We start from the raw sequence: 13,617 nt of genomic DNA, 5'->3' as shown, positions 1-13,617 counted from the left end.
CAATAAAGTAAATATATTTTTTTACAAAACTGCCCTTTCTACAAGGTTCATTTCTAGATAAAGATATTATCCAAACAAGAACAGTACACAATTGCTAAGAATATAAAATATAATAAAAAAAACGGAAAATCTCTCGGTTAAGGAAATATACATTAACTTACAAAATGGATAATTACCAACCGGTTGAACAGGTTGGCTTTCGCAAAGGAAACACATCAGACCATCTGCTGACAATGAGAACGCTGATAGAGAAGGCAAATGGGTACCAACTACTCATATTTCTTACCTTCTTAGGCTATGAAAAGCCATTTGATAGTGTCGAGATGTGGGCTGTAGAATAGGCTATTAATAATTGTTGAATATATTCGAGATATAGGCAACTAATACATAATACATATGAAAAAGCAACTATAGTTGCTTTTTCATTGTTGCTTAACAACTAGACGAAAATGCAAAGCCCATCCCCATTAAGAGAGGAGTTAGAAAAGGCGACGTAATATCTTCAAAGCTTTCTAATGTAGCCCTAGAAGACGTCTTTAAAGCTATAAATTAGTCAACATATGTCAGCAACGTTAATGGCAACAAGTTAAACCACCTCAGATCGCTGACGACATCGTGAATATAGCGGGAACATTCGAAGAATTACAAATAATGATGAAGGAACTTGCAGAAAGCTCCTAATAGGCCGGCCTTAAAATGAATATGACAAAAATAAAAACAATAAATCACTAGAAGAGCAAAACCAGCATGGGCATGATTTTGAAAACTCAGTTGGATGCTGAAGAACCGCAAAATACCTCAATACTTAAGGAGCAAAGTGTTCAACCAATGCATTCTTCCTATCATGACATATGGATGTCAAACCTGGACTCTAACCAAAGCAAATATGAATAAACTAACCACAACAGAAATGACAATGGAAAGAGCAATGTTAGGTATACGACTGTCAGATAAAAAGAGGAACGTCAAACTCAAACGTTGGAACGCCACAATACAACATTGGAGACATTACAGCGGTGGACGACCACAGACGAGATGGGTGGACGACATAAAAAGAATAGCCGGAACAAATTGGAAGTATGCTGGTCAGGAGAGAGATCTATGGAAGGAGTTGGGAGAGGCCTATGTTCAAAAATTGACGAGAGAAGGCTAAGAAAAAGAAAAAGGAAACATACCCTCAAAACTCCCAAAGTACGGGCGAAAGACGATGATGACACAGATAATTTTTTCACTGATGCATTAACAGAGAGAAATTTCAGATGGCTATACTCGAAATAGAACTGGATTACCAGCCACTGCAAGCTGGAGAACAAGCTGGATTTCAGGCAGACAGATCGAAAATACACCATATCTTTTTCCTACCTCATATATTCGAACACGGGGTTATTCACAATAAGAAGATCTGATATTGTTGACCTTACAAAAATGTACAGTATTCATATGCAATCTGTAGAAGGCATTACAGGAAATAAATATAAATATGAAGCCCACTCAAGCTATTGAATAAGAATACCACAGCAAACAAATACGTATTATGTAGTCAAGTAACGCCTGTACAGAAGAGTTGAGACAGATATTGTGTATATTGCCAACGATATTCAAGATGTGTCTAAAAAAAGAAAATGAAAGAAAAAATATACCAACATAGGCATGAGCATACCACTAAACTACACAACACTTCTTCTTCTTCTTCCTCTTTATAAGCAATTCTGCTTGTTCATTGGCGCATTAATACCTCTATGGAAGGTTGTCATTCCATCTTTTGCGCGGTCGTCCGATACTTCTTCTGCCGATTGGTGACTTATCTCTTACTATTTTGACGACACGGGTCTCCTCCATTCTGCTTATGTGGTTATTCCACTCTTTTTTTCTGTTTTGTGTCCATTCATTCTATTTTATATCTGTTTGGTTCTTTGCTGACTACTATTGTTTTAGTTTTCTGAGATGATATTGTCATATTTAATTCTTTTGCCATTATATTAAATCTATGGACTAGTCTTTGCAGACTATCTTCATCTTGGGCTATCAATATTGCGTCGTCGGCGTAATAGAATTCCTCTTCCTTTGTTAATGTTTTTAATGATTTCATCCATGATTAAATAAAGAGCATGGGGCTCAATGAATCCCCTTGCCTGATTCCGCTGCCTATTTTTACAGGTTCTGTAAGTTGTCTATCTATTATGACTTCCATTTTGTTGTTTTGGTAGATGTTTTCGATAGTTTTTATAATATTTAGGGGAACTTCTCTATTATACAGAAAATGGATTACATCTTTGAGTCTTACTCTGTCAAACGCTTTCTTTACGAAATCCACGCCAACGCCATCTTCCACTACAAAAACTCTGTTGAACTTATCCTCTGATTTATTAGCACTTGTAAAATTTTAGTTGTAAGTTTTAGCGTAGTATTCTAGCTGTTTTTATTTCCTTTTTTGAATAGTAGAATTAGTCCGCTCGTTTTCCATTCTTCCGGTATTTTAGTGTGATTTAGAATTTTGTTAATTAATGTTGTTAATTGTTCTGTCGTTGCTTCTCCACAATATTTCAGTAATTCGTTTGGTATCCCGTCTTTACCTGCTGCTTTTCTGTTCTCAGATTTTATGATTTTTCAGATTTTCAACTATTTTCAGATTTTCAAGTATTTTCCGATTTTCCTGTACATTTATATGTATTAAGTTCTTCATTTCTGGTAATTTCTGGTGTTTCCTGTGGTTTCCAAAAGACTAAGACGAAGGAAAAGCTGTTGATAAGCAATCGATAAGGAACTAAGAGACATATACCTAGGGGATGATCTGTGGAATGATAGAACCTGATAGCGACTGGAAATCGGCAGATAATAAAAGACATTATAAACCATAACAATTATACATATATATATATATATATATATATATATATATATATATATATATATATATACTAATCCCTAATTTCATCTTATTATACTTTAGTATATAAGAAGTATACAAGAATATAATGGGGCCACTTTGAACTGTAAAAGTTCGTGTTTTCTTTTAGAAAATATAGTTTTTATTCATCTGGAGTTTAAATGCTTACAGGTAGTCAAACAGTTTGGAGTACAACGATGAAGCAACCTATGAATAACTACTTCAGCAACCACTATCCACTACTTATACTCACTAGACGTCTTTTACTTTTTGAAAATATATTTTGTTCTCTAATAAATCCAACTTCGATGATAGTACATTATTCACATGAGCAGTAGAGCGACTAAGAACTCTAAAATGAATAAAAACGATTTTTGCCGACCAGTCGGACAAATAAGACGCGCCCGAAATCCACAAATCCCGAAAATCTCTGGAGACGTTTTGAATCTGAGACGATTTGTTCCGCCGGATGCCGCCTGTGGCACACTAAGATAACGTCGGAAAAACCTCCGGGAAATTTGGTAAAACTTCCGTGGATCACGGCCACGTTTGTTTCCGTTAATTGAAGTTTCGTGGAATTGAAGGCGATTATGGACAATTGCATTTCTGGAAGCTGGGGAAAAATTAGAGAAACGAGCAACAACTAAAATACGAGTTTAGTCAATACAATAATTACAATAAAGAATTATAAAAATAAGTGTGTGTTTACTTTTATAAGAGTAATTTACTTCTTATTGAAGGCTTCTTATTAAATAATAATAAAAATATTATTATTTTTTTTTTGTTTATTTGAATCATCTATAAAGGGAATGCAGGCAGAGTTTCCTTCCTATTTTTATCCTGGTGCCCTAGAAAGTAAATCCTTTGTGTAAAAGATTTTACCAACGAATAGCTGCTGTAGTAATTATTTGTCACAACGTTTATTTTCCTTCTTGGTTTATTAAAATATTAAAATATATTTATAACTTGTATCTACCAGAAGACGGGCTTTAAAACTGGACATGCCTCGGTCAAGTCTTCAAGACATAATCTATCTATCTATCTAATTAGCCTTCTTCGGTCCATCTTTGGATATAGGCCTCCCCAATCCTTTTCCATTCTTCTCTGTCTGTCGCTATAGTCATCCACTTAGAGCCCACGTGCTTCTTGATATCATCTGCCCATCTCATTTGGGGCCTTCCTCTGCTTCGTTATATTCCATCGGTCCTTATAGACCATCGGTCTTCTTTTTGTCTTATATTGTGTCCGGCAAATCTCCATTTCAATTTTGCAACTTCTTGTCTAACATCCCTCACTTTTGTTTTCTCTCTTATCCACTCGTTTCTCTTTTTATCCATTAGTCTTATGTACAACATCTGTCTTTCCATTGCTCTTTGGGTTTTTATGATTTTGTCCATGTTTGCTTTTGTAAATGTCCATTGATTGTATACTTTGGTCTTAAGATGCTGTGGATATCTTTTGTTTTTAATAAGACATAATGAGGGAGTTAAAATTGCAATCGTACCGCCCACGACTTCTGCATGTTTCACATAAAGATGATTTGGACAGGAGAGTGGAATTTTCAGAATCGTTCGTAATTCGGTCTGAGGTTGAAAATCATTTTGCCGATCGGATTTTGTGGACAGATAAAGCCAAATTTAAGTTAAATGGCAGGATTAATTGACATAATTCTATTTATTAGAGTGACAGCAATCCCCACGCGGTTTTATAAGAAGAGTTAAATCTTGCAGCTGTTAAAGTTTGGGCAGGAATTTGGAATGGAGTGACTGTAGGACCTTATTTTTTTGACGGGACAGTAACAGCTGAAAAATACCTTGACATGTTAAGGGAGATGGTGATTCCAGAATTGCAAAATAATCCAACTTATGAACACATTTCTTTCATCTGGCAGCAAGATGGAGCACCACCACAAGGTTTACAAGTAAGAGATTTTTTAAACAATACATTTGAGGACTGGATCGGACGACCTGAAACAATTAACTGGCCTCCAAGGTCGTGTGACTTAACACCATGCGGTTTTTCTTTGTGGGGCATAATAAAAGATGCAGCTTTCAAGCGAAAGCCAAAAACATTAGAAAAATTAAAGGATTACATCGAAGCCGAGATCCTTTCATTGCACACACAAGCAGGTTTGTGCATAGCAGTTTGTAATTTAGTCATCAAACGCTGTAATATATGTATTGAACAAGAAGGTAAACATTTTGAACATTTGTTGAAATAAATTATATTTATAAAATTGTATTTTGTTTTAAATTGTTTTCGGTAAAGCGACTTTTCGTCCACCTTGTAGTGAATAAAACCAACATGTCATCAGGAAATATGCACTATTTTTTGAAGAGTGACAAATTTACTGACATTATAGTAGTTAGAGACGCACTTGTTGGACAATTCTTATCTCGAATTGTTGCAAGTTTTTTTGGATGTGTTTATAAAAAAAAAGATAGAACTGCTTACACGTCATAATATAATCATTCGAATGCAATTTTTGTGCACCTTTTTCAATGCCATGATATCAAAAAAATAATAAAAAAAAATGAAACCAGAATACAATGGCTAATACGTATTTATGGTTATAACATACAACATATTGGTTATACGTTTAAAAAATGAAAATCAGGAAAATTTCAAAAATATTAAGTCTAGACAGAAGTTACATCACAAGGCGCGTAGGTGTAAAAACGATGTAAACACAAATTACAGTTTAAAAAATCAATTGCTCCTAAACTGTTGTAAGCATGTACTGCAAACATCTACAAATATGATAGAGACATCTATTATGAATAAAAAACCTGCATTTTCAATGTCCGTATTAAGAAAGAAAAACTAACTTTCTAAAATTGTAACATAAAAATGCAAAGTACAGCAATTAAAAAATTTGTATAATTAAAGACAACAAAATGTATTTAGCCGAATGTATCTAGCAATTCGCATTCATAATTTTGATCGCACACAACGAAAGACACCCAGAGTATTAAAAAAAGATCGTCATTAAAAATCAACACAGTTCTGAAATATTTATTTATGATGAAGATTTAAGCTTATCTCCATGTGCATTTTAAATATCTCGTAAAACTTAAGCCATATGGGTGTATCCATCTTCGTAATATTATTCCTACTTAGGATTACACAACTCCACACATTTTAGTACACATTACGAGGCGAGGTAGGAGGCTCTTCGCGGTTTCGACAAATCCTTTTCTCTTTGCATACATGCCGAAATCGTAAAGCAGGCTTTACGATTTAATCTTGTTATTTGTCAAATGATAAGCCGACTACCTTGGTGGTAAACGTTCTTGAAAAATCGGGTCGTTTCAAGTCTTCGAAATATTTCAGATACAAAGTGTTAATGGATATTTTTATATCGAGGCTGTTTTAGTCGAGAATTGTTCGATAACTACGTGACAGTAAAGAGAATTCAAGTTCCATTAGTCAAAAAAATTTAGTTTTACGCAATAATCTAAATAATCAACATCTTATTCAGACTATATTGCAAATAAACAATTACTTCATTGTAGGTAAATAAAGGCAAGCCCTTGCAACAGTTATTTACAGCAGGGTTACCTCAGAATTATACGGGAGGTCCAGCTATTTCATAACTTTCCTCAGAAACTCTATTTCTGCCTGTTTGGTAGCGGTGAACCTTGATCTATAATGTTCACTTATACTCTTCTTCGATTTTGTGAATTTATTGGTGGACACAACTGTTATCAATGCTTAGTAAAACGCAGCAAAAATTCCTATAGTTTATGGAGAAAATGTACCAAAAGTTCGCAAAAAACACTCAAATGATTCAGTATTTTTTTTTCTATCGTTACCAAATTGTACAATACTTTTTCATTTCCAATTCTTAAATTAAAAAATGATGTTCACATTATAACAAGATAATAGTGTTAAAGTAGAAAGTAGATAGTTTAGATAATAGTGATTCAATAGATAATAGTAGTAAGATGTAATTAAAATAGGTATAGGAAGTACAATTCGTGTAATCAATTTTATTGAAAGTTCGCACGACGAATTAAATGAAAGAAAGATGGGAGATCAGATAATTAATGATCAACAAAGAACAAAAATATTGACTGCGAAAGAGAATTGGATAGAACAGCAATGGAAACAAATTGAAGAGCTCACAAAAAAAATACCATGATCCAAAGTGGTAAAGAGATCTCAAACATTTAACAGGCACAAATATTCGTCGTTTACCTTAAAACATACTTAATATATTGAAGAAACATATGTGTAGATTTCTCATTATTCAGACAGTAGAGATAACAGACCAGAAATATTGTTTATTGTTAAGAGAATTATGTTGCAATTAGCAACTTCAAAATACTACAGATCTGGTCCTGATTTAATGCAAAGTGAAATATAAACTTATGAAAAAAATACTAAGTTATTGCTCTACCTCCTCTGCCCAGAAAAAATCTACAGCACGGGCATCTTACCACAAAACTGGTTAAAATATTCAATTTTCCAATAACAAAATGTAGAAATCTCAAACCATGTGATAAATGCTGACTAATATTCCTGCTGAGCGACGTCTTGAAAATACTCAAAATTATACAAAATACTAGTTATAGAAACTGCGATGAAGTTTTAGGACATAAGCAATTTAGAATCAGAAAAGGCATGTTTTGCTTTCAACTAATAGCAAAAAAAATGTTTGGTTCAGCAAAAAGGAATGTTTTGTAGTTTGGCAAAAGGTTTCGATTAAGATCGTCAAAACACTCTAATAGAAATATTGAACAACCCAGGCTTAGATAAAAATAGTACAAGAATTATCAAAACTCTCTGGTGGAAGCAAAAAGTCAATATAAAAGTTGAATGTGAATTATTTCAAGTGGCTGCAATACAAAAATGGGTGCCACAAGGTTGTGTCCTTTCTCCTATGGTTTTTAAAGTCCTTTTTTAATGATCTTAAAAGAAATGCAAGAAGTAATAACAATAAATTCAGTGAAAGTAAATAATAATTTATATGCTGATGATATAGTTTTTGTGATATACCCATATATACTTGTATACATTTCAATGCTAATTAAAAACTTGGGGGCTTGAGAATATTACACAATGGACGCTAGGAGTATGTCTGCTACCTCACGCACTTTTACTCGGTGGTTGTCCAATGGTAAACTTGTTCAGTCAAATCCGAAAAGCAGTAGTTTTTCTAAGAAGTTCATGTATTGAAAGATCTAAATATGGTTGGACCATCGTCTGAACTTTAAAAACAAACCACTACAACACTTTTAAACAAGCCACTACAAGTGGCAAGCGGGCTTAGGATTACACCCCAATTTTATGAAATCCAGAGGAAAATGAGGTAAATTAGAATACACAATGCATGAGGTTGCCTGTATGTTAAGTACGATTAAGTACGAGGATTCAATGAAACAGAGCCACTTCAACATATACTTTATCTAAAATTAATTGATGATATTCAAAGATTTGCAGCTCGCCGCAATATCCTTTGAATAACCAACACACATAAGCAACTAAAGAAAGTTTCAAGCTTCGTATAAAATTGAAATATGTAGTTTATTTCAACTCATCAATCGAATATAATTACCGAATGTGAAATGCAAAATCTAAAAGACCAGTCAAATGGTGACTGTAAAGTGACTAAGGCAAATACTATACTTACTGCAAAGTTTGCAAATATTCATAAAACTAATATCCTTATTAGAATTCCTCTTGGTCAAATTAATACCAATTTTGTTAATACAATTCTTACTATAAAAAAGATATCAATGAAAGAGATTGCTATTTGCTCGCACATTCCGCTTTTAGAAGTCGAACATGTTTTCAAAAGTAAGTTAATAATGGGAATGGTATAATATAGTCAGGAATAATCAAAATTTACCCTATAAATAAAACCAAGTAAGATTGCTATTTTCATTCTGGCGCCGATAAAAATGGATCAAAACTCACCCTTCCAACGAAAAACCTTCGGTAACACTTCGCCGTATCGTCCGTCTCAATTTTTGCCCTCCAATTGGGATGCGGAATGATTGGCATTCCTCTGTGATCAAACTGTTCCTCGTGATCCGTTCCATCGACCCAATACCCTTTGGGAGGTACAGCGATCATGGGGTAAGGTCTCGGCCGAGAAAGGATCTCTTGCAGTAGCCTCTTCGACTGTGTAGGTTGTTGTGGGGATGCGGGAGGTGTTTGCAATGCAGGTGTTGGTATTGGTGATATTTTAATGTTGTTGTTAGTGGATAACCGGTCATCTTTCGCTTCTGATGTTTGACTTTGTTGTCTTGAGGCGGGAGGTGGCTGTAAAATAAAAAAATATGTAAATATATTATGAATAAACAAAAAAATAAAGAAATACAATTATAACAGAATATATATATATATATATATATATATATATATATATATATATATATATATATTGTTACGTAAAAATATGAGTCATAGTTTTTAACCTTTAAAACATGTTTTTATTCTAATATGTTGTAGAGATTACGAGAGGCCTCGATTTACCTGAGCGACCTTCCAGAACCAGTGCGAGGGAAATCCAGTTTGCCTTTACCGTTTCGCCATCGAAGGTTTTGGATTTTTCGAGATAACGGCACTGGTATATAATAACGGAACTTTATTTGGAAGGGACAGTTAATTCGGACGACGCGCTCGCGATAAAATGTTACGTTCGCTTTTTAATAAATTATGTATGTTTAGTGAAAATAAATAAATATCAATCATTGTGCTTTTTAATGAATTAAGATAAGAACAAGACATTATAAATTAAAGACTTAACAATTAATAAATTCACAACAAATGGTGTCAGAGTGAGATCGAACATAAATTAGACTTATAATAATAATACAAGTGAATATAAAATAAATTGTGAAAATGGCTACGATTTATGAGCTGACAGTGACTAATTTAAGAAGACATCTCGAAGACAGAGAATTAGCTTCTACCGGAAAAAAGGCTGAGTTAGTCCAACGACTAAAGAACGCTTTGCTAGAAGAAGGACTAGATCCAGAGACTTATATATTTGAAGATGCTGTCCTCTCGTCGATTTCGAAAGTTTCTTCTGATGTAGCCAAGGTTTCTGGTGATGTAGCCAAAGTTTCCGGCGACATCGCTTCGTTGGAAGACAAAGTTTCTAACGAGATTTCTTCGCTGGAAAGCAAAGTCTCTGCTAACATCTCTTCGGAAATCTCTAAAGTCACTTCTGAGATGTCTGCCCTGGACGATAGAATATCTTCGTTAAAAAACCAAGTTGCTGCCGATATGTTAGCCTTCGAAGAAAAGATTAAAGAGATGGAAAGGAAGATGGAAGAAACAGGGACAGCAGAGAGAGGTAACAATCCGATTACAGTGGAGATAAAAGAAGACGAGACGAAATTTAAGGTGGAGACACGGCCGAAATTTGAAGGAAGTGGAGGTTCTATTCATGTTAAAGTCCCAACTTTCGACGGAAAATCATCATGGAACAACTACATGAAACAGTTCGAATCAGCCGCAAGAGCAAATGGATGGTCTGAAAAAGAAAAGGCTGTAAACCTGACTATCGCTCTTCGAGGAGATGCCTTAGATGCGCTTCAGACCATAGCCGTAGAGGAGACCGATGATTTCGAACAACTGAAGAAGAGGTTAAATATGCGATATGGCCACGAACATTTGGAGCATGTATATCAGTCACAGCTTAAAAATCGTAGACAGAAGAAAGAGGAGGCTCTTCAAGAATATGAGGTAGATATTGCCAGATTAGTACGATATGCTTATCCAACAGCTCCCGAAGACATGATGGAAAAATTGGCCGTTCAAACGTTTATTGATGGTCTTCGTGATCATGAAATGCAGAGAACACTACGATTAGCTCGTCACAAGACGCTGGTTGATGTCTTATCCGCCGCCCTCGAATACGAGTCAGCTACGCAGGCCTCTGGCGGGTACAGTAAAGTTAGGACTGTAAAAGAGGAAGGAGATGAAGATAAACTTGACCAGCTCTTTAATTTGATAAAAAGCATGACATGCAAGAAAACGAAGACCATAAAATCAAGAAACTCACCATCGGAAAAACCAGAACGAGTCGGCTTTAGGGGAGCAGCTTCGACCCGGAACTTTTCCAAAGACCCTCTTATACTAATAGCTTCTTTGAAATGTCGTGAAGATAGTGTATATGTAGATGGAGAAATAAATGGTAAAAGACATACGTTGTTGGTGGATACCGGAGCGACCAGAACCATTATACGCCCGACAGTTATAAACAGCCGAAAGAAACTGTTACCAACGAGGTTACGACTTCGGACCGCTACAGGTGAAAATGCCAACATTCATGGAGAAATCCAGGTACAATTGGGAATTGGGGCAGAAAAGTTTGTCCATACTGTTATAGTTGCTGACATCGAAGAGGATGTTATATTAGGAATGGACGTAATGAATATGCATGGATTCCAATTGGATTTTAAGAATAAGGTAATCAAAGTTGGCAACGAGGAGGTATTTCTCCATCCACATAATGACAACACTGTGCAAGCAGCCATTACAGAAGATACAGTCGTGCCTGCGAGAAGCGAAACGATCATAGTAGCGCGACTACAGGGAATTGTAGACGAAGGGAGACCTGTTATGATGGAGCCTTGGAACCACGACGATGAGGTTGGCCGTGGAATCATAATTGGAAAGGAATTGGTGACTTCGGCTAAAGAAATTCCTGTGAGACTTATCAATGTCAACGACTACCCAGTGACCATAAAGAAAGAGACAAAAGTAGGAACTTGTGTACCTGTGACATCCATAATCCGTCAGGCGACAACATCTGATAATTCCAACGATAAATTCGACCAAATGGTTGCAGTTGCAGGACAGTCTCTAAATCAGATGGAGAAAAGGAAATTAAGGGAATTTCTTCGGCAGTATCGTGATATTTTCGTACCGAAAGGAGGAAAGACGGGAAGAACTACGGTTGTTAAGCATAAAATTGATACTGGTAATGCTAAGCCAATTCGTCAAACAGCTCGACGATTACCACAGGCGAAAAGAGAGGAAGCTGAAACGATTGTTCAGGAAATGAAGAAAGACGGGGTGATAGAACCTTCTACGAGCCCATGGGTCTCTCCGGTGGTCCTGGTTAAGAAGAAAGACGGAACGACGAGGTTCTGTGTGGATTACCGTTTGCTGAACAACGTTACCAAGAAAGATAGTTATCCTCTGCCTCGGATCGATGACACATTGGACACATTGGCTGGAAGTAAATTGTTTTCTACTTTGGATTTGAAGTCTGGATACTGGCAGGTAGAAATGGACCCAGTAGATAAAGAAAAGACAGCCTTCACCACAGGATCTGGATTGTGGCAATTCAACGTTATGCCATTTGGACTCTGTAATGCTCCTGCGACATTTGAGAGGCTTATGGAAAATGTGTTGAGAGGGTTATCTTGGAAAACATGCCTGGTTTATTTAGATGACATAATCGTCTGAAGATCATTTGAGGAATTTAGAAAACGTTTTTAATCGACTTAAAGCTGCCCAATTGATGCTAAACCCCAAGAAGTGCCAGCTATTTCAAGGTAAAGTCAATTATCTGGGTCATATAGTCAGTAAAGAAGGAGTGGCCGTGGATAAGGGAAAAATCGATTCCATTAAGGAATGGCCAAAACCAACTGACAAACATCAAGTGAGAAGTTTTCTTGGACTATGTACTTACTACCGGAGGTTTATTAAGAAGTTTGCAGATATCGCTAAGCCATTAACGCGACTTACAGAGGAATCAAGAGAATACCGCTGGGATATAGACTGCCAAAATGCCTTTGAAACGTTGAAAAAGCATTTAATAACAGCACCAATTTTGGGGTATCCACTGCCAGAAGGAGAGTTCATCTTAGATACGGATGCAAGTAATGTGGGAATTGGAGGAGTGCTGTCTCAGATTCAAGGAGGACAGGAACGAGTCCTCGGATATTTTAGTAAAGTTCTTTCAAAACCAGAACGGAATTATTGCGTCACGAGAAGAGAACTTCTGGCAGTAGTGAAATCAGTAGAGCACTTCTATCAATATCTCTATGGCAGAAAGTTTCTAATCCGAACCGACCATGCCGCCCTTAAGTGGTTGATGCAGTTTAAGAATCCAGAGGGTCAGATAGCCAGGTGGATCGAACGACTCCAAGAATACGATTTTAAGATTGAGCACCGGGCCGGAGTTAGCCACAGAAACGCTGATTCTCTTTCCAGAAGGCCATGCCCAGCAGAGTGTTCCCACTGCAACAAAACGGAATCCAAGGAAGCAGCAGTGCTAAGAACGACGATTGTCAACGACGACTGGACGCCTACTAAGATAAGGGAAGAACAAGAGAGAGATACAGTTATACAGAAAATCCGAAAATGGAAAGAGGAAAACCGTCGACCACCTTGGCAGGAAATATCAAACCTATGCTCAGTAGTTAAGACGTATTGGGCCCAGTGGGACTCATTTATCATCGAAGATGGCTTGCTCAAACGAGTCCTGGAAAATGATGACGGTTCAGAGAAGAGAAGACAGTTGGTGATCCCAAAGAGCAGAATAGCCGAAGTACTTCGTCAGTTACACGACAGTCCATCGGGAGGGCATTTTGGTGTAAGGAAAACCCTTCAGCGAATTCGGGAACGGTTTTATTGGATGAACAGTTCCGACGACGTAAAAGACTGGTGTAAGAAATGTACTATTTGTGCTACGAGTAACGGGCCTCACCGGAAAAGGAGAGCTCCTATGAGACAACATAATGTTGGAAGCCCGTTTGAAA

General features: G+C 36.3%; 1 protein-coding gene across 5 annotated transcripts in view; it reads right to left on the bottom strand.

Annotated features, from left to right (window-relative positions):
* Positions 1–13,617, bottom strand: part of RapGAP1 (Rap GTPase activating protein 1) — a 738,255-nt gene that overhangs the window by 72,670 nt on the left and 651,968 nt on the right. For all 5 annotated transcript variants that reach the window (XM_072520469.1, XM_072520468.1, XM_072520471.1 and 2 more), the window contains one exon: positions 8,810–9,157. In XM_072520469.1, the coding sequence (XP_072376570.1) occupies positions 8,810–9,157 (348 nt within the window). The remainder of the gene's footprint in view (positions 1–8,809; positions 9,158–13,617) is intronic.

Source organism: Diabrotica undecimpunctata, chromosome 1 (assembly GCF_040954645.1).
Source record: "Diabrotica undecimpunctata isolate CICGRU chromosome 1, icDiaUnde3, whole genome shotgun sequence".
Classification (NCBI taxonomy): domain Eukaryota; kingdom Metazoa; phylum Arthropoda; class Insecta; order Coleoptera; family Chrysomelidae; genus Diabrotica; species Diabrotica undecimpunctata.
Note: the sequence above shows the minus strand (reverse complement) of the source record. Positions and strands in the feature narration are given on the sequence as shown.